General features: G+C 42.3%; 1 protein-coding gene across 1 annotated transcript in view; it reads right to left on the bottom strand.

Moving 5' to 3' along the window:
* Window positions 1-4,464: 4,464 nt before the first annotated feature.
* The window catches only part of vamp2 (vesicle-associated membrane protein 2), a 76,072-nt gene continuing 55,274 nt past the window's right edge, over window positions 4,465-25,262 (bottom strand). Inside the window, exons 2-5 of the mRNA XM_055646431.1 lie at window positions 21,116-21,251; window positions 18,077-18,235; window positions 11,002-11,053; window positions 4,465-8,120 (exon numbers count right to left, since the gene is read on the bottom strand). Coding sequence (XP_055502406.1) covers window positions 8,104-8,120; window positions 11,002-11,053; window positions 18,077-18,235; window positions 21,116-21,251 — 364 coding nt within the window. The 3' untranslated portion in view covers window positions 4,465-8,103. The remainder of the gene's footprint in view (window positions 8,121-11,001; window positions 11,054-18,076; window positions 18,236-21,115; window positions 21,252-25,262) is intronic.

Genomic DNA, 25,262 nt, shown 5'->3' with positions numbered 1-25,262 from the left:
TTAAATATAAACACTCACACACACATCCCCACAGGCACACGCACACACACACACACACACACACACACACACACACACACACAAACAAAGGTATACAAACTTGGTGTTAACAATTGCAACATTAGTTAATCATTGCAACATCAAATTAGTATATATCTAATGCAACATTTCCATGCAAATCCCAGTGTTTTTTTTAAATCAATGGGGGCAGGGGTGGTGCTGTTTATTAGAGCAAGAATAGAACTGTGATCACCTCCATTCATAAAACTGGAAAATACTGTACAATTTTGGCTCTTGTCTAAATTTAAAAAGCACTACAAGATATTAAATAAGAAGACTATGAGAAAACTGGAATGTATTTGAGAGCAAAAAGATATAAAAGACAATATTTGTTTCTAAACTGTAATATAACAATATTCCAAGGCCATTATAGAAAGTTAACAATACACCTGTGCCTATTTACTCCCATTGTTTTGCAATACCAGAATATTTGCTCATTCTTAGTATTTCTCATTGAGATAAAATAAATGCTAGAAAACTAATACAAAATCAGAAACATACATCCTCACAAAAAGTTCTTAATGAAAAGTTAACAACTATTTTTGTTTGGTGTTATTTCCAGTACTTTCACTCGCCCATCTTCCACTGAACTCTGTTCTATTATTTATGAGGGAGAAGCACAATCACTGTTTTTGTTTGTAAGTTGAGTAAAAGTGCATGTCACAATTTAGCTTAGGCCAAATGTTTAGATATGCGTTTCACTGCTGGGCATGTCCAGTGACAAAATGTTACTTGCTACAAGCATTGGATGAACTCAATGGGACAGGCAGCATCTGCAGAGGGAAATGAACAGACGAGGTTTCAGGTTGTGACCTTTCAAGAGCCAAACTATTCAGAATGATCACTGTGGTTTGTGGAAAAGGGAGGCATGATTTTGTCCCTTAAGGAGGAATGAAAATATTTACAAGAGCACTGACTGTTGTTGCGTTACCCCCAAAAATGTTGGAGTGTTGACCTGAAACATCATCTGTTGAGTCTGAAGATGTGTCCTGATTGGAAACTTTGTCCTGGCAGTCTAAACTAAATATATTATCAGTCCTTTTCCCTCCACAGATGCTGCTCAACATGCCGAACTCCACCAGCATCTGGTTTGTATTCATCAATCCATCATCTGCAGTCTTTGTGCTTCTGTGTCACTTGCTGCGACTGACACCACGTTTCCAATCGGGTTTAGTATAATAGCACCATCCCATAGTCCTGATGCAAACTAATCACAACCATAACAGCATAGTCCTGCCTCTAATATTAAGCCGAGCCCCTAAACCTAACCACAACCACCTATCTCAACCTTAACTCATATCTTGAGCTTAGCATTAATCAATAATCATATAGGCAATAGCATGATGCAGGACCAGCAGGTTATCAATAATCAGTCATAAATAATCACACTGATTGACCATATTGTCAATAACCAATCCATATTATTTTTCAATGCTCCTAATTGTACAAATGTTGCAACTGAATTTCTGTTTGCCTTCAGTTTCCCAAGTATTAAAATGCAGGCATCTGACTAGTAGTTGGATCAAATAAGTGGACATGAAGGGATAAGGTTGAAACGAATTAGGGGAAAACACGGGAAGGTGAAATGGAAAATGAACCAATGTTTGCTAAAGGGCAATAGCGTGTCGATGATCTTTGTGAGTAGTATTTAAGAAGGAACTGCAGATGCTGGAAAATCGAAGGTAGACAAAAATGCTGGAGAAACTCAGTGGGTGCAGCAGCATCTATGGAGCGAAGGAAATAGGCAACGTTTCGTCCCGAAACCCTTTGGGTTTCGACCCGAAACGTTGCCTATTTCCTTCAAGTTTTTGGCCCGAAGCGTTGCCTATTTCCTTCGCTCCATAGATGCTGCTGCACCCGCTGAGTTTCTCCAGCATTTTTGTGCACCTTTTGTAATTAGTACACTGTAAATGGGTTGTGTAGGAAAGAACTGCAGATGCTGGTTTAAACCAAAGATAGACACAAAAAGCTGGAGTTTAACATAACGGGACAGGCAGCGTCTCTGGAGAGAAGGAATGGGTGACGTTTCTTCTTTAGATGGATAGTTTCCCGCCTTTATTAAACAAGTAGTGAGACCAATTTATTTTTGTGTACCAAAAATGGTGCAGCTTGAAATGATTTCACTCGAAGTCTTTTCGAAAAAGGTAACCGCACGGGTCATCATTGCACTCCTTCATTGTAAATTATTTTTTTCAACAGAGGAATGACTTCTGTTGTTCCATTCGCCTGGAACGCACCATTTTCCGATGCCGCTACTGTCCGTGAATACCAAGCAACTGTTCGCAGAAAAAAATCAAAAACAAGTAGAAAAAGTAGGCAACAGGTGTGTCTATATTCACTTAACAGCGCTGAGATTAGGTCAGTTCACAGTTCAATGGTGTCCAGTACAAATTCTAGTCATGAAGACCGGATCAGCATCTATTTTCAGCCATGAGAGAGGTTTTACACCATTAATCAAACGTACGGATGACAAAACTAACCTTGGATTTTGTATCCAAGGCTGAGTGGCATTAAAGGGTATATGGACCAGGTGGCAAAGAGGGCCTGTGGAAAGGATCAGCAATGGCAGAGAGTTCTTGAGGAACTTGCACCTGCTTCTACTTTCTTTATAATGGGTTGGGATTGTCCTAACTTTTGGCAGCTTTTCTGATGGAACTGCCATGTAAAAGCCACACGCCCAGACATACATGCTTAGGCTGTCAAACGCTTTAGCCTGGGGGTTGCACATTTGGAAAGAAGATTTTGTTTGTTTGTTCTGCCCTAGAGGTGGGGCCCAGTCCTGCAGGAAGGAACTGCAGGTGCTAGTTTAAACCGAAGATAGACACAAAATGCTGGTGAAACTCAGCGGGACATGCAGCATCTCTGGAGAGAAGGAATAGAGTGATGTTTCGGGTCAAGACCCTCCTTCAGTCTGAAATGAGGACCTCACCTACTGTATCCGTTGTTCAAGATGTGGACTCTTATACATCGGCGAGACCTTACAGTAGACTGTGCGATCTTCTCACTGAACACCTTCGCTCAGTCCGCCTGGACCTACCTGATCTCCCGGTTGCTAAACATTTTAATTCCCCTTCCCATTCTCACACAGATCTTTCTGTCCAGGTCTCCACTATTATCAGAGTGAGGCAAGATGCAAATTGGAGGAACAGCATCTCATATTCCGCTTGGGCAGCTTACAGCCCAGGGGTATGAATATCGATTTCTCTAACTTCAAATAACCCCTGCATTCCCTCCCTCTCCATCCCTACCCCACCCAAGTCACACTAGCTTTTCGTTCTCACCTAGCGACAGCTAACAATGGCCTGTTTCCTTTATCATTGATACTTTTTTGCATATCTTTCATTCATTTATTCTATATCTCTCTACATCCCTCGTTTCCCTTTTCAGTGACTTTCAGTCTGAAGAAGGGTCTCTACCTGAAACGTCACCCATTCCTTCTCTCCAGAGATGCTGCCTGTCCCGCTGAGTTACTCCAGCATTTTGTGACCACCTGCTGGAGTTAAGCTGTATTATACAGAGGACATCATATCACGATCAGACACCAGGTTAGGCCAAGGTGCAACTTATGCATTCACTTTCATTTCAGTGAAAATTGTAGGGCAATGGATTAGGAGGCCCCAGGAAAAGCAGGCTGCTTTTTATAACATCATTTTCTTTTACATTACTGTTTGAAAATTATTTATAAAAGTGATCCAGTAGTTTTATTTTCTCAGTTCCTCATTATTCTTCCACCATTTACTTTAAGTTTATTTCACGAGGATATTACCAGGACTCAGAGGCCTAAACTAGAGGGGAAAGGTTGGGCAGGCAAAGACTTTATTCCTTGGAGCGCACAAGGTTGATGATATAAGATCATGAGGGGGATAGGTAGTGACAATTCACAGTGTCTTTTACCCAGAGTAGGGAATCGATGGCACAGCGCTAGACTTGCTGCTTTACAGCGCCAGAGACCCGGGTTCGATCCTGAGTAAGGGTGCTGTCTGTACGGCATTTGTACGTTCTCCCCATGACCACGTGGGTTTTCCCCGGGTGCTCCGGTTTCCTCCCACACACCAAAGACGTACAGGTTTGTAGGTTCATTTGCTCCGATATTGTCTTTAATGTGTAGGATAGTGCAAGTGTGTGGAGAACATTGGTTGGAGCGGACTCGGACTCGGACCCGAAGGGCCTGTTTCCGCGTTGTATCTCTAAACTAAATCAAACTAAACAGATGACATAGCTCTAAGGTGGAATGGAATGGAATACTTGTGACTTGGCACAGTGAGATTATTTGCTGCATACCCCAATGTATACAAATAATAGCCACCTACGGTGTTGACAAAGTTATAAAGCCCCTCCTTGTATTCTCTCCCCCCCCCCCCCCCCCCCCCCCCCCCACTGTGGTTCCCCTACCGGGTCCCATTGTCCTTTGTTCTCCCTCCCTCCCCAATTATCCATTGTTCTCCTCCCCATCTCCCCCATGCTGGGTCCTCCATTGCCCCAGCTGAGAGGGACAAGCTATAATGGGAACCTGAAAGGCAACTATTCCACTCACAGGGTGGTGGGTACATGTAACAAGTTACCAGTGGAGGGACTATGAGAGCATTTAAAAGACACTTGGACATGTACATGTACTGGAAAGGTTTTGAGGGATACGGGCCATAGACAGGCCAATGGGACAAGCTTCGATGACACATCTTGTTCGGATGGATGCATTGGGCCGAAGGGGCTGTTTCCGTGCTGTACGAGTTCAGTTCTGTCAATGTTTCTGTATATTAAGGGAAGAGACCACACTCTTCGACTCGAGAATGCTTCAGGCCAGCCAGACAGATCTTTCCCATCCAGACCAAACTAGTCGAGGCAAGGGGAGACACAGCAGTGCGCTGGTCTGGGCGGGCAAGATTTGGCCCATTATATCTGGATAACAAAAACTCCACTGTATATATACCGTGTGCGGCCATTGTGTAACCTAGTCCAACAGAAATATATTGGGAGGAGTTGCTTTTAAAACAAAAATAATTTAAATAAAGCATCTGTCTCTTTTAGAACTGACTGTAAACTTCTGACTGTTTTGTGAATATAGATGATTAAGGTAACACAGCAATTTGAAAGAATATCCAAGTTGCAAAGCTGGATGGCACAGTAGCTCAGAGCACTGAAGTACCAAGGTACTGTAGCACATGATAGCAAGAGAGGTGACACTCTCAATTTCCACCCAGTGAGTTGCAAATGTTGTTGTTGACTGGTTTGACATAGAGAAAAAAACTTAGGAGTTATACAGCAAGAGGAATTGAGAAGCAAGTTGTAGGAAAACTGGAAAGGCTACAGCTGTACAACTCCGAGTGACTAACACTGGGGGCGCATCAACAGAACTAGTTGACCAATTAACATCCCTCACAACTGTTGACAGTGTACGGAGAACGAGAAGTAACAAGGGAGGTTGTTAAAAATAAAATGGAATGGGTGCAGGCTGGCGGGTCAGGGTGCAGTGGAGATGAAAGCACAACTTTTGTACATTTGTGAACAATACTGGAATCACATATTCAGTATGAGAATATACACAGCTCACAGAATCCTTGTACAAGCAAATGACTTACTACATATTTAGCAAATACATATGTATGAATTCTGAAGTTCTCCTTTCACAGTTTTAGAGGATAGCACATTACTAATCACATGTTAGTCAAAGATCTTGGAAGTTAACACCATATATACAATAATCAAGGGAGGAAGGAAACAATTAATGGTCCAATATTATTAAAAATAGACTATCACATATGAATATTTCAGTAAGGGATCTACAAATTTAGCACAACTGACTAAGAAAAGACCCTCAATAAAGAATTGAAACATGAAACAGAGCAGACAAAGTGAATGTGAAAATATCAGCAAATGGCCCCTTAGATTTGAAAGGTCCCATTGAAACAGAGGTACAGGGTATTGTCTGCTGCTTCGAATCAGAGTTTTGATCATGAGTTGGATGCAGTTTGGTGTTGGATACTGTTGGCCAAATCAGCCTAGTATGTAGGAAGTAGATGATCGATGGTTAGCATGGACTCAGTGGGCTGAAGGGCCTGGTTCCATGCTGTATCTCTAAACTAAACTTTTTAAACCAAACCAACTAAACGTCAGATCTAAATAATCCTCTAAACTAGACCATGACTACAAAAACACAACTGGTTTGCCATCAGATCAGACGGCCATATTGGATTGCAGATAGACACAAAATGCTGGAGTAACTCAGCGGGATAGGCAGCATCTCTGTAGAGAATGAATGGGTGACGTTTCGGGTCAAGACCCTTCTTCAGGTCTCGACCTGAAATGTCACCCATTCCTTCTCTCCAGAGTAACTCCAACATTTTGTGTCTATCTTTGGTTTAAACCAGCATCTGCAGTTCCTAGGATTGTAAGTCAGTTCCGGAGACTCTATTGGGAGAAATACTCCGGCAATTTTTGGATATTTTGTGCATAATTGTCAGAAATAAAGGAGGTTTGAATATCCAGGATGAGCTCCTGCACCATGGATGTATAACATGACAGAACATCTTCCTGCCAGTCCCCCCTCACACTCTCACCTATGTCTTAACTGCGGGCCACCAACATTAAGGAAGGGGCAAATGTTTATGTCACTTGTAGCATTCATGGGCATTCTGTTCTGTTGGGGACTGGTCCATTAAACCCATGTGGTTAAATACACATCTTTCTAACCAAGACATCATTGCTATTTTACAAAAACATTGTTGACAATAGCACTAGGGGTGTTTCGATTAACATAGCAAACGTACCTGGGTGTTGTGGTTCCACATTTCGTAGAAATATTAGCATTTGTGGTGGGGATTGATAAATTATTGGTTACATCTTTATTATAAAATGATAATAAAGATAGATGGATAAAGCAGCTTTCTCTGTGGTAGGAATTTTGCAATGGGGATAAGAAGATTTAGGTCTTTTGAAAAGGCTTTCCAAAGTTCCTACCTTAACCCACTCATTAGTTTCTGTATCAAAATGAGTGTGACTTTGGACAAAGTGGTTTCAAATCAATGTTAGATCAACATAAATTGATATCAATTTCAATTAGTTGCCACAACTCATTTCATGTGTATGTCTCTCTCTTGATGCATCCATCCCTGTTCTCTAGGCTGTATTTCTAGTCTAACTACTGGTATATATAGAATTGGACCTTCATTTTAGTTTCTTTCAAACATTCCACCTGATGGTGAACGCTTTGTTAAATGTTTAGTGTGCTCAAAGTGGCCTTTTAACAACTGACAATTTGGAAATGTACTGAGAAAGCAGCTTGTGTTTAGTGTGAATACAGAGCTGACGAAAAGGGCATCTCAGAGATAAAACAGAATGTTGAAAACTGAAGGCCATGGTAATACAATAACAACTATTTAGACCAAAATGACCAAATAATCTGTTACCATGGTTATGTTTTAAAGTCAATTGCAGTTTCAGTCATTTGTGATTTGAGATTTGAGACAGGACCAAATGTCAAGCACACTGCTCATTACTAGTATTTCATTATTATGCTTTGCTTTAGTGGCTCTGGATACTTAGTTTTATTCATTTTTTTAATTATCAAATGTAATATCAGGAATATACTGATTACATTTTCTTCATATTCAAAACAAATTTAAAATTTGTTCAGATTTGCCAAAGTTAAACATTATTTCCTAGTTTCCTTCGATTATTTTTAAGGCTTTGGGCATTTCAGACTGTTACCTCCTGATGACTTGGCAAGTCAGAATAAATGTCACAGTTATATTTGGAAAGAGGATTCAAGTGTTGAAGGCCAATCCATCTATATTGTGCTAGTTTTACCTTGGAATGTACAAGACAAACCTACTTCACTATTCGGCAGTAAATAGCTGGTTAAATTGTTGAGCAGATTTTGATAGCAATCAATGCACCCATTCGAGTGATTAGGGCAACTTACAGACAAGATAAAAACACGACCATGGATAGAAGCAGAGATTAATAAATAATATCTGACACTGGAGAAGGTATGGCTGACAAGGGCAAAGTGAAGCTGGATGTTCGGTCGGACGGACTCCCTTCTCCTCAGGTGCAGAAATAAACTGGAAGAAAAGGAGAACATGGAGGTGAAACTCACGGAGCACATTGGAACCAGGGAAAGACTTTCAAGACCAAAGATCTTTGTTCAAGACTACATTTTACACAAAGCCCCTCTCCCATCAGGCAAGAGGTATAGAAGTGTGAGAACACAAACCTCCAGATTCAGGGACAGGTGTTATCCACAACTAAACCATTCTATCACCAACTAGAGATTGGTCCTGAGCTACCATCTATTGGAGACCCCCAGACTATCTTTTATCTGACTTTACTGGACTGTATCTTGCACTAAATGTTACTCGATTATCCAGCTTGATTGTAATCATGTTTACTCTTTTCGTTAACTGGATAGCATGTAATAAAAATGCTTGTTAGTGTATCGTGGTACACGGGGCACTATTAAACTAAACTAAACTAGTAACACAGTTTAATGTTTCTGGCTACTTTTGGCTCCTGGTCTATTGTAGCCACTCTTTGCATGCTAGTTACAGAAGTGGATTTGCAATCATGCATTACATTCGCTCCACTCGTTTAACCCTCAATTCCAACAGACCAGTTAGTGATCTTGTTGTGCAAGGCCCACAAACAAGCAACACACAAATTCTTGCCACAGGACTCAGTGGAGGCCAATTCACTGGATGTTTTCAAGAGAGAGTTAGATTTAGCTCTTCGGGTTGAGGGAATCAAGGGATATGGGGAAAAAGCCAGAACGGGGTACTTTCTGAACCTGAATGGCGGTGCTGGCTTGAAGGGCCGAATGGACTACTCTTGCACCCATTTTCTATGTTTCTAGCATTCCTTACTTTAACTATGCTCTTCTTAAACTGCTCTGATATCTGTCGATTCCCTCCGTCTGTACATTGTGGACGACCTGATTGTAATCATATGTTGTCTTCCAGCTGACTGATTAACATGCAACACAAGCTATTCACTGTACCTCGATACATGTGACAATAAACTCAACTTAAACTCAGAAAGTTGAACAGGCTGGGTTGCAAACAATCATAGCATGTGAATAATGGTGTACAGCGCCTTCTCCTGGCCCAGGATATATTGCAACTTCACAATCTCATGTTGCATCCAATGCATGGAAAGGGAAGGTGGTGGGTATATGGAACAAGCTGTCTTAGGAGCAAGGTCAACGTTTAAGAAACAGACAGGTACATGGATAGGATCCGATTTGTAGGGATATGGCAATTGGGACTAGTAGAGTCAACTACACATCCCTTCCATCTTCCCCAAGCCTAATTCTAGTATTGAGAGGTGCCCTAACTCTTTTCCACCTTTGTCAGACCCTAAGAACCTCCTTTGGGATTATTGCAACATAATGTTTACATATTCTGTTGTGCTGCTGCAAGTAAAGGGCCTGTCCCAACTTTCACCACCAACTAATTCACGGCTTTTTTTACTCGTGGACATTTGTCATCAGGCTAGAAAAACGACCCGACCTACTTGATGCCACGAGTACCTACGACTAGCATCACGACCTACCTACGACCTACCTATGACCCGTGACGACCATGCTGCGAATATGAATCAAGGGCAAACTCGGCAGAGGTGGTGAAAATGGGACAGCCTCTTACGAATGTCATTGTTCCATCTGGGTCATATGACAATAAAATACTCTTGACTTGAACACAAGAATCAAAGCTGGGTTGGGCCAGTCAGCCCTTTGTGCATCCTCCAGCATTCAATCAGATCACGTCTACCTTCTGCATCAGTGCCACTTTCCTGCACTATCCCACATTCCTCGACTCCCTGGATATCTAAACATATATCACTCTCTGTCTTCGATAGTCAGTGACAGAGTTCCCACATGCCACTTGGGTAACGGATTCTGAAGGCTAACAATCTTCTGAAGAAAACTAATCTGATCTCTGACCTTAAATGTTGACCTCATATTTTGAGACTCTGATCCCTGGTTGCAGACTATACCCCTATGTTCTCCCTGATACCCACCTTCCACCTTCTTGACACTGTCTATGTAAATAATCCCACCTTATTAGTTTTGACTGATTTAGCTATTTGTCAAGTCAAGTCAAGTCAAGTTTATTTGTCACATACACATACGAGATGTGCAGTGAAATGAAAGTGGCAATGCTCGTGGACTTTTGTGCATAAGACAAACAACAAAACAACCAAACAAATTATAAACACAATCATAACACACATATTATTTTACATAATAAATAATGGAAGGAAAAACGTTCAGTAGAGTTAGTCCCTGGTGAGATAGGCGTTTACAGTCCGAATTGCCTCTGGGAAGAAACTCCTTCTCAACCTCTCCGTTCTCACCGCATGGCAACGGAGGCGTTTGCCTGACCGTAGCAGCTGGAACAGTCCGTTGCAGGGGTGGAAGGGGTCTCCCATGATTTTGTTATCACTATTATCATTATTGCCATTTAGAACAATTTATTTGCCATTTAATTTGGCATTCTGGGCTTAACAAAATGACAAAAATATCAGATTGATGCACACCATAAATGCATCATGAATGGAGAAATGGAACCGTTTGATAAATATGGAAAGCTATGTGCCAGCAAGCAACAATCCAAAAATGTTGGTAGACAGAAGATCCAGATGAAAGCTAGCTACATGTTACGCCAAAACATAAAAAGTCACAAAGTGCTGGAGCAACTCATTGGGGTCAGGCAGCATCTCTGGAGAATAAGAATAGCTGATGATTCAGGTCAAGACTCTTCTTCAGATCCTATCGATGTTCTCCAGAGATGCTGCCGAGTTACTCCAGCACTTTGTGTGTGTTTCTTTTTCCAAACCAGCATCTGCAGTTCTTTGTTTCTACAACATGTTGCACCAGAATCATACACTATGGCAATGAATGTTTAGCAATGCAAGTCTATCATGCATTCTAGGAAAGATACTCACTTATGATAACGATGATAATGAATGCACATATTGCTCCAAGTATAATCATCATCTGTAAACATAAGAAGAGAAACATTATTTGCAGTAGAAATAAACCTGCGAGTTCCAGGCAAGGTTACATCATAGATCTGGATAATGCTCTTTACTTTCCACATGCAGTTTGTATATTAATTCATCCAATTGTTTCAATCATCTTTCAGTTATACTAATATAATAAGTTGCCAAATGACCACTGCGTTTGATTTCTATTTGTAGGCTGATTATATGTCCCTTGATTCCATGTAGTCACAGTGCTGTGGTGATCAACGCAAAAGAGGTAAGTAGCGGGGTATGTCAGTTCATCGCCAACAACTTTCTCCCCACTATTGTTTAATGCATAAGTGGTTTTCACAGAACAAGTGGTTGAGGTTAGTGGCTTTATTAACCATATAACAATGACAGCACGGAAACAGGCCATCTCGGCCCTACAAGTCCATGCCGAACAACTTTTTTTCCCTTAGTCCCACCTGCCTGCACTCATACCATAACCCTCCATTCCCTTCTCATCCATATGCCTATCCAATTTATTTTTAAATGATACCAACGAACCTGCCTCCACCACTTCCACTGGAAGCTCATTCCACACCGCTACCACTCTCTGAGTAAAGAAGTTCCCCCTCATATTACCCCTAAACTTCTGTCCCTTAATTCTGAAGTCATGTCCCCTTGTTTGAATCTTCCCTACTCTCAGTGGGAAAAGCTTGTCCACATCAACTCTGTCTATCCCTCTCATCATTTTAAAGACCTCTATCAAGTCCTCCCTTAACCTTCTGCGCTCCAGAGAATAAAGACCTAACTCATTCAACCTTTCTCTGTAATTCCTCTTCATCTAATCCTATCTTCTTTGTAACTGCATCTATAATATTAACATTACATCCTCCTCCAATAATGTGTTCCATATGTTTAACCTTCAGGATAAAAATATGTTCCTAAATTAACATAGATTAACGAACAATTCATTTTACAATTCAATTCATTTCTGCTCACTCCCAAATATGGAAATATCTTTTTTCTTACACATCTAATTCAACAACTTCATATCATTTTAGATCAAGTTTCCCCCTCACATGACATAATAACACAAACACGAACCCTAACCTGGTGATACTGTTCACCATCACACACTGGTGACAGGCACAATCTCTTGAATCTTGAATCAGTGTTGTGAATATGTTTTGCATTCTCTCATGTTTTGCATTGAACCGTGAAAGACCTGGATAGAATGGATGCGGAGAGGGTTCCCACCAGTGGGAGAGTCTAGGACCAGAGGCCATAACCTCAGAATAAAAATACATACCTTTAGGAAGGTGATGAGGAGGAATTTCTTTAGTCAGAGGGTGGCAATCTGTGGAATTCATTGCCACAAACATATGTGGTGGCCGAGTCAATGGATAATTTTAAGACGATGATTATCAGGTTCTTCATTAGGACGGGTGTCAGGGGTTATGGAGAGAAGGCTGGAGAATGGGGTTGAGAGGGTGGGATGGATCAGCCATATAATGGCGGGGTAGACTTGATGGGCCGAATGGCCTATTTCTGTTCCTATAACATGAACTTCCCCAATGCTACCACAATTTATAATATGGTGATCCCGATCGAGCTAATTTCTACAACTCCTTTCAAAACTTGGGCGACAATATCTAACAACGACTAATTTAAAAACTAAACAAGAACATTTGTCTTCTTTCCTCCACCTTCCCCACATATCCAGCAAACATCAACAAATGGCAGATGATGAAAAGGTGAAATAAGATGTTTAAATGTTGGAAACACTAAGTAGGTCAGGTAGCATGTGTGGGAAGGGAAACCAGGATCACATCTCATGTTGATCACTCCATTGGGAAAAGTATTTAGTTTAACATTTCCTTGAGGGTTAAGGAGGGATTAATGGAATGGGATAATTCCTCTCATTGGGTGAAGTTTGGTTGCCATGGGGATAAGATGTGGTTAAACTGTGGATGTAGGTTAATGCTGGAAGGGAGAGAGAGAGAGAGAGAGAGAGAGAGAGAGAGGAGAGAGAGGAGAGAGAGAGAGAGAGATCACAGAGAGAGATCAGACATTGGGAAAAGACAGAGACATTTCCTTGAGAGAGAGAGAGGGGAGAGATGGATGAGAGATGGATTGGGTGAAGAGAGAGAGAGAGAGGGAGAAAGTGATAGACAGACAGAGACACAGAGAGAGAGAATGGGGAGAGAGTTGCAAGGAGAGAGACAGGGAGAAAGAGGTGGAGAGAGGGAATGGGAGAGAGAGACAGGGAGAGATACCCGAGGAGAGAGACAAGGAGAGAGACACAAGGAGAGAGACAAGATGAAAGAGGCGGAGAGAGAGACTGGTGGAGAGACAGGGGAGAGAGAGACGGGGGCAGAGAGAGAAACAGGGTGAATGAGACAGAGACAGCAAGAGAGAGAGAGAACAAAAGGACACAAACTTGCTGCTTGCTGCGGATCTGTTCTGCATTGCACTGCTGTTATTTGCTTGTGTTCCCGCCCTCCTTCATTAACCGACCGACCCAATGGCTTGACATGCAGCTTATCACCATAACAACCCTGGTCTCACTTACAGAGATGGTCCCTCTGCCCTATCTACCCCATTCCTCACTTCGATTCAACTAAAAATCAATTAGATTTTTCAATTCTAATAAAGTGTCTTTGACTGGAAAAATCAACCACGTTTCTCTTTCCAGAGATGCTACCCGACTTGTTGAGTGTTTATGCTTTTATTCCTGAAACATCCATATGGAATTGAAGCACAACAGCAGTGCATCATTCTAGGATTAATCCCTATGTTCACTTTCTGGATCTTCATGGGGTTCCATCGATGTATGCCACCCTCAAAATACTATATAAGGTAGGCACCATTTGATGTGTAGTTTGTTGATAAAATGATCAGTGATTACAATTCAATGCATATTTAACATGGATTTCTTTTTAGTCATTCTGATGTGGAACTGTTCACAAAATCCCGGTTGGTATCAGCTAACACACGCTACATGTATGCATCAGTACGTCATGTCCACTGTCACTACAATTCATTCCAAAATGAATGGAATTAATTTTGGAGGCAGAATATAATGCACTTTCATAGCAAAAGGATTTGAGTGTAGGAGCAGGGAGGTTCTACTGCAGTTGTACAGGGTCTTGGTGAGACCACACCTGGAGTATTGCGTACAGTTTTGGTCTCCAAATCTGAGGAAGGACATTATTGCCATAGAGGGAGTGCAGAGAAGGTTCACCAGACTGATTCCTGGGATGTCAGGACTGTCTTATGAAGAAAGACTGGATAGACTTGGTTTATACTCTCTAGAATTTAGGAGATTGAGAGGGGATCTTATAGAAACTTACAAAATTCTTAAGGGGTTGGACAGGCTAGATGCAGGAAGATTGCTCCCGATGTTGGGGAAGTCCAGGACAAGGGGTCACAGCTTAAGGATAAGGGGGAAATCCTTTAAAACCGAGATGAGAAGAACTTTTTTCACTCAGAGAGTGGTGAATCTCTGGAACTCTCTGCCGCAGAGGGTAGTCGAGGCCAGTTCATTGGCTATATTTAAGAGAGAGTTAGATGTGGCCCTTGTGGCTAAGGGGATCAGAGGGTATGGAGAGAAGGCAGGTACGGGATACTGAGTTGGATGATCAGCCATGATCATATTGAATGGCGGTGCAGGCTCGAAGGGCCGAATGGCCTACTCCTGCACCTAATTTCTATGTTTCTATGTTTTTTCAAGACTAGCTTGGGCAGGTTTAGAGGGATATGGGCCAAATATAGGCAAGTGGGACTAGATGGGACATGTTGGTCGGTGCAGGCAAGCTGGGCCGAGGGGCCTGTTTCCACACTGTATGACTCTCTGACTATGTAACATTTGTAGAACTACTGATTGGAAATCCACTCCTTGGAACAGGTGGAGTAAAGTGCAGTTACGGACATGGATAATTTCAAGAATCAAGAGTGTTTTGTTGCCACGTGTACTGTGCCAAAACAGAACAATGACGTCCTTACCTGCAGCAGCGCGCCAGGTTTGTAAACACAGTAACCAATAAATAATAAAATAAACAAACATAAAAAAGTACAATAACCAAAACAACTCAAGATAGTGCAAAAATCAAAGCAAAGCTAGAAGTTACTAGTGCAACCAAGGCAGCCTGTAGTTTAGTTGGTGTTTGCAGCGTTCGGTAGTCTGTTGGTCATTGGGAGGAAACTGTCACTGAGCCTTGATGTTACATTTGATGAGGAAATAAAGATGATACATGGTCTCTGATTTAAAGCTCTGTATTCTGTCCTTATGAAATATGGCGATATTAAAATAAGGTATAATTTGCTGCAGAAACAACTCTAATAGCACATCATCATCATCACTAATGCATTCATCTGCTGCAATGTTAAACCTCTGTCCCACTGTACGAGTTCATTCCAAGACCTCTCCCCAGTTTGTCCTGATTCGAACTCGGAGATTTACGGTAATGGCCACTCGTCGGTACTCGGGGCTCTCTTGGACATTTTTCATCATGTTGAAAAATCTTCACCAGTCTTCCCGTGCTTACCTGCCGTTAGCGAGTCTTCCCGAGTACCTGCCGTTAGCGCTAAGAAACGTCCCTGAACTCCGACGTACCCGCTACGTTCATTCTCCGTGCTTACCACGAGTTTGATTTGTGTTAAATTCGGGAGAGCTCTTGGAATGTACTGTGGGACAGGGCTTTTAGACAAGATTAGATATACAGTCAAATGTGAAAACCCAGCAGTTTTTTGCACCAATTCATATATTGATTTGTTTGTTTTTGTTTTACTATAGGTTATCTATGAGTATTGTGTTTACAGACCTGTTCTGCTGCTGTAAGTAAGAATGTCATTGTTGGTACATATGACAATGAAGCACTCTTGCCTACTTTAATTCCATCACTGTGATCCTGAAGATTAACTTATACTAGTGTGATGTCTCACTGCTTTAGTTTTTAAAATATATTTTAATTTGTTTAAAAACATTTTGATCTCCAAATCCACTGTTCCACATCAGGTCTTGAGGAATAGGAGTAGAATTTGGCCATTCGGCCCATCAAGCCTAATCCGCCATTCAATCATGGCTGATCTATCTCTCCCTCCGAACCCGATTCACCACCCTTTGTGTGAAAAAGTTACCCCTCAGATTCCTATTAAATCTTTTCCCCTTCACCTTGAACCTGTCCTCTGGTCCTCGATTCCCCTACTCTGGGCAAGAGATTCTGTGCATCTACAATTTGTGCATACTTGTGGGAAATAAATAGTCTTTGGGCTTTGCAATTTCATAAGCCATCACGTATTTTCAACACCCTCTGCAGTGGAATCTAAAAAGGCATGGCATGTTGGTAAATATTAAAATATACCTGATTATTAAACACACCTGATACACTTAATGTATTAAAACAAACCTGATAAAACATTTTTGAAATTTGTTTAACTTTATTAAAATAGAAGAGGGAAGAGATGGAAAGAAATCAATGGGATAACATTTCTTCTGTCTAAAACAAATTTACAATGTCACACATAGAGTAATACAGCATGGAAACATACCCTTTGGCACAACTATTCCATGCCGACCAAGATGCCTGTGCCTGGCCTATAACTCTCTATACCTTCCCTATACATGTATCTGTCCAAATGTATTTTAAAATGTTGTTATTGTATCTGCCTTAACTATATCTGACAACTCGTTTCACAGACAGATCACTCTCTTTGTGAAATGGTTGCCCTTCAGGTTCCTATTAAATCTTTCCCTCTCGTTGTAAATCTGTGCCCACTGGTTCTTGATTCCCCTACTCCGGGAAATTCACGTTACCTGTTACCCTTATGATTGTAAACCTCTCTGTAAGCTCACCCCTCGGGCACCTTGGCTCCTTGCCTAAAATCCTGGCCTGCTCTGCCTCTTCCTATAGCTCAGGCCCTTGAGTCCTGGCATAAATCTTTTTTACATTCTTTCCAGTTTAATAGCATCTTTCCTTTAGCAAACTGACCGAAACGGAACATGATCCTCACCATCATCTTGTACGACTCTAACATGATATCCCAATTTCTATATTCAATTCCCTGACTGAAGAAGGCCAGCATGCCGGTAGCTTTCGTTATCACCCTTTCTACCTGTGATGCCACTTTCTGGGAGCTCCTCCTAGATTCCTCAGGTCTGCAACATTTGCAAGGGGCCAACCATTCACTGTGAACATCCAGCCCTGGACCGACTTTGCAAGTTGCAAAACCTTACACGTATCTCAATTCAGAACTAGTTGTCTCTCCCCGGCCCACTTGCCCAGCAGATCCTGTAAATCTTGATAATCACCTTCATTGTCTCCAATACAAACTATTTTAGTGTCACCTGTGAACTGACTTATCCTGCTTGTACATTCTCATTGACATAGGTGACAACCAACAATGATCCCAGCACCAATCTCTGAGAATTGGTGCTGAACACATTAGTCAGAGGTCTCCAGTCTGAAAATCTATCTTTCACCACCATCCTGTTTCAGTTTACCATTGAGCCAGATCTGTATCGTCAGCTAGCTCTCCCTGGATCCCATGCGATCTAACCTTTCAGGACAGCCTACCATATGGAAAATGATCAGCGGCATGGCTGAAATCCATATAGACTACCTTTATGGCCCTGCCCTCATTAACCCTCTTGGTTATTTCTTCAAAGAACTCAACAAAATTCATAACTCATGAGGGACAATCTCCCACCCCATGAGACAAAACCATGCTGACTATCCCAAATCAACCCCAGTCTTTCTAAGTGCATGTACAGCTTAATCATCTTAATCTTCTCCGGGAACTTTCCTAGCACCAATATTTGGCCTCATGCTCTAACTTTCCAGGTTTTTCTTCACCACATTTCCTCAATGGAGGCACAACATCAGCCTCCCTCCAGCCTTTGGAAACCTCAACCATGTTCACCACTGATTCAAATATCTCAGCCAGGGTTCCTGCTACATAGTCTAAGTAACGCTGGCAATTGTCGAGCTCATCCGTTTTGCTTTCTGACATTGCTCTGGTTGATACCATGTTGGTTTGAAAGGCTCACCTTGCAGTTTTTCCACCAATACTTCCTCTTCAGCTTAGCAGCACTTGTTTCAAATTGTGAGGCCCCAGCTTGGAGGGCATCAGCACGATCATCGAGCTCCGACAGCTTCTGGTCACGTTCAAGCACCTTGTCGACATTTACTCGCATGATATCCACCACCTGGGAGAAACAGTGTGATGTTACACATCGTAATGCTCTGAATGGAGAAGGAAGAATACTGATGACGGGAACACAAGCAACCGTGACTGGAAGATATACACAAAGTGCTGGAGTAACTCCGTGCTTGTAACCCATTGAATATATCACATTATCTGAAAATCAAGTATGTTCAGATATTTATAAATCACAACAGTTTTTAGCAACATTTATTGGCCTGAAATATCCTTCAAAAACCCTGGCAGTTTGAAGGATAAAGGGGGAAATCTTTTAGGACTGAGATGAGAAAAACATTTTTCACACAGAGTGGTGAATCTCTGGAATTCTCTGCCACAGAGGCCAGTTCATTGGCTATATTTAAGAGGGAGTTAGATGTGGCCCTTGTGGCTAAAGGATCAGGGGGTATGGAGAGATTTAGATACCCCGAGAAACATGGTTTATAAAAAGAACAGTAAAACAATAAAACAGTCTAAAGTGCAAATGTGTCTGTCGCTGGGTCACAGTTTAAGGATAGAGGGGAAAATCTTTTAGGACCGAAATGAGAAAAACATTTTTCACACAGAGAGTGGTGAATCTGTGGAATTCTCTGCCACAGAAGGTAGTTGAGGCCACAGTTCATTGGGTATATTTAAGAGGGAGTTAGATGTGGCCCTTGTGGCTAAAGGGATCAGGGGGTATGGAGAGAAGGCAGGTACAGGATACTGAGTTGGATGATCAGCCATGATCATATTGAATGGCGGTGCAGGATCGAAGGGCCGAATGGCCTACTCCTGCACCAATGTTCTATGTTTCTATGTTTCACCAGCTGGGAAAGAAATCGAAGAACAGTTAATAATCACCAATGAAGAATGCAAGTTAGGTAAGGAAGACTGCAGGCTCAGTATTCCTCCCGACGTAAATCGTGGTTGATAAGAAACCTGGTTCTCATCTTTATGACGGACGGATTCAGGATGAAATCACGTTCATTTGTTCATTTCCGAACTTTTAGGACAGACCTATTTTAGATTTTTGTTCCAGCACTCATAAAGGCAAGCCTGGGAATACGTTGAGGGATTGATGAAGCTTTTCCCCAAATGATGAGGTAACCTCTTTCTAGGCTGAAGTAAAACAACAGGCAGACTAGAATATGTTTTGTCTGCTCCAGAACTCCCACACAGTGGCTGTGGCCTCTCTAGCAATAATATCTTTATGTACGTGGGAAATGTTTTGCAAGGTACCATGTTATTTCCATATAACTGCTAGATATTTTTTTCCAGCATCTCAGGTGTGTCTTGGGAATGTGCCCATTCAAACTGTTTCCATAACTTCCTGCTGCTAGTTCAGAAAACAATTACCTGACAAGGGCATTTTTATTTACCAGGAAAAAAAATCCAAGAAATGTGCATCAATTTAATCAAATGTCTTAAGAGTTTTTTCCTTAGACTTTTACAAACTTAAAGCACACGGCATTGGGGGTTCAGTATTGATGTGGATAGAGAACTGGCTGGCAAACAGGAAGCAAAGAATAGGAGTAAACGGGTCCTTTTCACAATGGCAGGCAGTGACTAGTGGGGTACCGCAAGGCTCAGTGCTGGGACCCCAGCTATTTACAATATATATTAATGATCTGGATGAGGGAATTAAAGGCAATATCTCCAAGTTTGCGGATGACACTAAGCTGGGGGGCAGTGTTAGCTGTGAGGAGGATGCTAGGAGACTGCAAAGTGACTTGGATAGGCTGGGTGAGTGGGCAAATGTTTGGCAGGTGCAGTATAATGTGTATAAATGTGAGGTTATCCATTTTGGTGGCAAAAACGGAAAGCAGACTATTATCTAAATGGTGGCCGATTGGGAAAGGGGGAGATGCAGCGAGACCTGGGTGTCATGGTACACCAGTCATTGAAGGTAGGCATGCAGGTGCAGCAGGCAGTAAAGAAAGCGAATGGTATGTTGGCTTTCATTGCAAAAGGATTTGAGTATAGGAGCAGGGAGGTTCTACTGCAGTTGTACAGGGTCTTGGTGAGACCACACCTGGAGTATTGCGTACAGTTTTGGTCTCCAAATCTGAGGAAGGACATTATTGCCATAGAGGGAGTGCAGAGAAGGTTCACCAGACTGATTCCTGGGATGTCAGGACTGTCTTATGAAGAAAGACTGGATAGACTTGGTTTATACTCTCTAGAATTTAGGAGATTGAGAGGGGATCTTATAGAAACTTACAAAATTCTTAGTGGTTGGACAGGCTAGATGCAGGAAGATTATTCCCGATGTTGGGGAAGTCCAGGACAAGGGGTCACAGCTTAAGGATAAGGGGGAAATCCTTTAAAACCGAGATGAGGAGAACTTTTTTCACACAGAGAGTGGTGAATCTCTGGAACTCTCTGCCACAGAAGGTAGTCGAACCCAGTTCATTGGCTATATTTAAGAGGGAGTTAGATGTGGCCCTTGTGGCCAAGGGGATCAGAGGGTATGGAGAGAAGGCAGGTACGGGATACTGAGTTGGATGATCAGCCATGATCGTATTGAATGGCGGTGCAGGCTCGAAGGGCCGAATGGCCTACTCCTGCACCTAATTTCTGTGTTTCTATGTTTCTATACAGCATGGATACAGGCTCTTCCGCCCACAGTGTTTGTACCAATCAACAATCACCCATACCTTATTCCTATCCTACACACTCGGGCTAATTTTATTTTACCAGAAGCCAATTAACCTACAAACCTGCAGATCTTTGGAATGTGGGAAGAAACCGGAGCACCCTGAGAAAACCCACGTGGTCACAGGGAGATGGACAAACTCCGTACAGAGAGCACCCAAGGTCACCAACCTGTGGTGGTAAATCTATTGCTGCCCATCTGTGCCGCACGCATAGTGAATCTTACAGGAGTGGATGGTAAATACTGTACCTCATCAACTTGAGCCTGTGTTTGCTGCAGCCTCCTGTTGCTGGTGGTGTTCACTGGTGGCGGTGGCCCTCCGTCTCCAGGGGCCCCTGGAGGTCCCCCCGCAGCAGGAGCAGCACCACCTTGGGTTGGGGCTGACCTACAAGCGAAACACAGGAAACCTCTCGTTAACAATGCAAAACAAGAATCTTCTGCAAGCAGCAGCAGCAGCAGCAGCAACAACAACAGCAACATGTCAAATGTACCTTGAAGTCCTACTTTAAACTTAACTCTAGAACACACGTGGAAACAGGCTCTTTGGCCTGTCCGTCTCTCTAGCAATGGAGTCTCTAGCAATCCCAGATTAATAACATGACACAAATTTGTGCTGGTTTCAAAACCAAATCTCCAAACTGTCTTAAACATAAAAACATAGAAACATAGAAATTAGGTGCAGGAGTAGGCCATTCGGCCCTTCGAGCCTGCACCTCCATTCAATATGATCATGGCTGATCATCCAACTCAGTATCCCGTACCTGCCTTCTCTCCATACCCTCTGATCCCCTTAGCCACAAGGGCCACATCTAACTCCCTCTTAAATATAGCAAGAGCAAATGTTTACACCTTGCAGGCACTGGCACATAGTTTCCTGTCTTCTCTAGAACAGCTCAAACCAAATTGAATCAAATTTGGATCTATCTTAATTTCCCTCCTTCAGGTCAGTGGACAACCTGTCAAATTGTGTCACAACAAATTGTTATTATTTAAGTTTGAGTTTAGTTTATTGTCACGTTATACATGATAAAGGGACAAGACACAAGATGCTGGAGTAACTCAGTGGGACAGGCAGCATCTCTGGAGAGAGGAATGGGTGATGTTTCTTCAGATCCTTCTTCAGACCTTCAGAGTCTATCTTTGATGTAAACCAGCATCTGCAGTTCCTTCCTACAGATAACATGAAGAATGTTTGGTGCAAGATAAATTCCAGTCAGTTGCTAACTAATATATTTTGACTAACTGGTGGACTATTTTCTCCTTTAGATAGTATGTAATGTATAACCTTTCGTCCTATTTTATTTACTGGAGGCAGGTTGCTCCTAAAATGAACAAAAGTCTATGTGGCCCAGGTGGAGTGAAGATGGTCACATTGATTTTAATTCTGTTCCGAATGTCTCTGCAATATCTTTTGTTGCTTTACTTACAGAAATATGAAAAATACTGAGATCTATGCAATGATAATAACACACACCACTAGAGGACTCCCCACCCTAGCAGGCACACACAATGTGCAGCATTGTAACTAAGATGCACAGCAACACCTGAACACGATTGGAGAGGACAAGACTTGTACTGAATGTTGGTGTGACCACTCCCACTGCTGTGGCAAGAAAATCATTTGATTGCCAACTACCATTTGGTCAATATTTGTGAGTCAAAATATGTAGCTATATCTGAGGTCCCAACTCCCATGTAATGGACATGCAATTGGTTTAGTTTGGAGTTAGAAACAGTCCCTTTAGCTCACTGACTCCGCGCTGATCATTGTCACGAGTGGTATGTTCACACTAGTTCTATGTTGTCCCACTTACATATCCAGTCCATACACTCTAGGGACAATTTCCAGAGGCCAATAAACCTGACATTTTGAGGCACTAGTTCAACCATTGCGCCACTGTGCCACCCCAAAACTACATCAAACACTCTATTAATACGCCAATGTATAGTGGCCCTGTAAATATTTCCACCCCTCCCCATGGGGCAACAAAAACATGCATCTACTTAAAGCCATTTTCCAAAATTACGATCATTCTGAATAGATTGTCTGAAGAAGGGTCCTGGCCCGAAACTACATCTGTCCATTTGCCCTCATCGATCGATGCGTTCCTCCAGCGTTTTGTTTTTTGCTCAAGATTCCAGCATCTGCAGTCTCATGTGTTACTTCAATGATCACTGTTGTGCCTGGGTCAGGTGCTTGACCTATGCAAATACATCTTTTCTAATCTGCTAGCATTTAACTATTTGGCAAAACAACAGCATTATTTCTGCAGATTATCGGGCATGTTCAAGCTAGCAGTGGATACAGTACTTACAGTAGATACCAATTTCCTTATTTACTTTAGTTTAGTTTAGAGATACAGCACCTGGTCTGTGCCGACCAGCGATCCCTGCACATTAACACCATCCTATACCCTACCCACTAGGGACAATTTTTACATTTTCCAAGCCAATTAACCTACAAACCTGTACGTCTTTGGAGCGTGGGAGGAAACCGAAGATCTCAGAGAAAACCCACGCAGGTCACGGGGAGAACGTACAAACTCCGTACAGACAGCACCCGTAGTCAGGATCGAACCCGGGTCTCCAGCGCTGCATTCGCTGTAAGGCAGCAACTCTACCGCTGCGCCACCGTGCAAATGAAAATGCCATTTTCCAGTAAACCTCACACCAACGTTAATGGTGGAAAACCTGGTCCCTCTGGGCCAACCTGTGTGTCTACTATAGGCTCAGAAGTTAGCAAGCTTTCATAAGTCCATAAGTTGTAGGAACAGAATAAGGCCATTAACCATATAACCATATAACCATATAACCATATAACAATTACAGCACGGAAGCAGGCCATCTCGGCCCTACAAGTCCGTGCCGAACACATTTTTTTTCCCCCTTAGTCCCACCTGCCTGCACTCACACCATAACCCTCCATTCTCTTCTCATCCATATGCCTATCGAATTTATTTTTAAATGATACCAATGAACCTGCCTCCACCACTTCCACTGGAAGCTCATTCCACACCGCTACCACTCTCTGAGTAAAGAAGTTCCCCCTCATATTACCCCTTAATTCTGAAGTCATGTCCTCTTGTTTGAATCTTCCCTATTCTCAAAGGGAAAAGCTTGTCCACATCAACTCTGTCTATCCCTCTCATCATTTTAAAGACCTCTATCAAGTCCCCCCTTAACCTTCTGCGCTCCAAAGAATAAAGACCTAACTTATTCAACCTATCTCTGTAACTTAGTTGTTGAAACCCAGGCAACATTCTAGTAAATCTCCTCTGTACTCTCTCTATTTTGTTGACAATTCAGCCTAACAAGTCGACTCTGCCATTCCCCTCTCAACCCCAATCTCCTGCTTTCACCCACAACCCCTAGTTACCCGTCCGTACTCATCAAGAAACTTAATATCTGCCTTAAAAATACCCATGGACTTGGCCTTCACAGCCTTCTGTGGCAATGAAGCTTTGGGTCACCAGGAAGCAGTTGGGTTTATGGTGCGATGCAAAGTTTTAGAGAAGACTTGATTTAGCCACAAAACTTTCTTCGCTCATCACTGTACAACAAAGGAGGTGCCAGGCCTTCAATTAACTGCCGGCAGCTGCTCCCTGTTTGTTTACACCCACTCGGGGATAACTTAAAGGACAAGTCACGCAAATTTCAGTAGATGCAAGGAGGAAAATAATTAGTTGGCTTGATCATACACCAGAGCGAGACCTTTAGAAATCTCCCACTGCATGTGGGTTCCAACAGAAAACATCAGACGCAAGAGGCAGACTCACAAAACTCATCCACCTACACGTTGCCTCATGAAAACTGTCGCTCCAGATGCTCAAAGCAGCAGCGCAGGTATTAGGTGATGCAACCAAGGCGAGTGTTTGATGTTGAATATTTGATTTATGCTTTTTAAAGCCCTTTTTTTTGGCAAGCAGGCAGCAGAGGTGATGAAACAGTCTCAACCCACACAACTCCCCTCCCAGGACATGCCCTGCTCCTCAAAATGGCCTAATTACCATGTCAAGGGAATTGCAAGCAGCATTTTGTTTGCAAAGATGAATTAATTGATCTGCAAAATGTATTTCAGAAAAACCCGAAAGTTTAGTTTAGTTGAGAGATACATGACCTTTACATGAATGTACAGACAGCACCTGTAGTCGGGATCGAACCTGAGTCTCTGGCGCTGCAAGCACTGTAAGGCAGCAACTCTACCGCTGTGCCACCCTGCAGTCCTATTTCTGCCCCAGCGAAAGTATTGAATCAGAATGCAAAATCCTGGCAAAGCTGCATACGTGTCATAAGCAGCTTTGTATGTTTTGGCATGTTCCTAAAATAATATGTGGCAGAAGAGTCACTCATTTGTGATGCAACTTGGCAATGGCAGATTAAGTTCCAGTTAAAATCT

The sequence above is a fragment of the Leucoraja erinacea genome, chromosome 14 (genome assembly GCF_028641065.1).
Source record: "Leucoraja erinacea ecotype New England chromosome 14, Leri_hhj_1, whole genome shotgun sequence".
NCBI lineage: Eukaryota > Metazoa > Chordata > Chondrichthyes > Rajiformes > Rajidae > Leucoraja > Leucoraja erinaceus.
The sequence above is the reverse complement of the archived record's forward strand: the minus strand, read 5'-3'. Positions and strand labels throughout refer to the sequence as shown.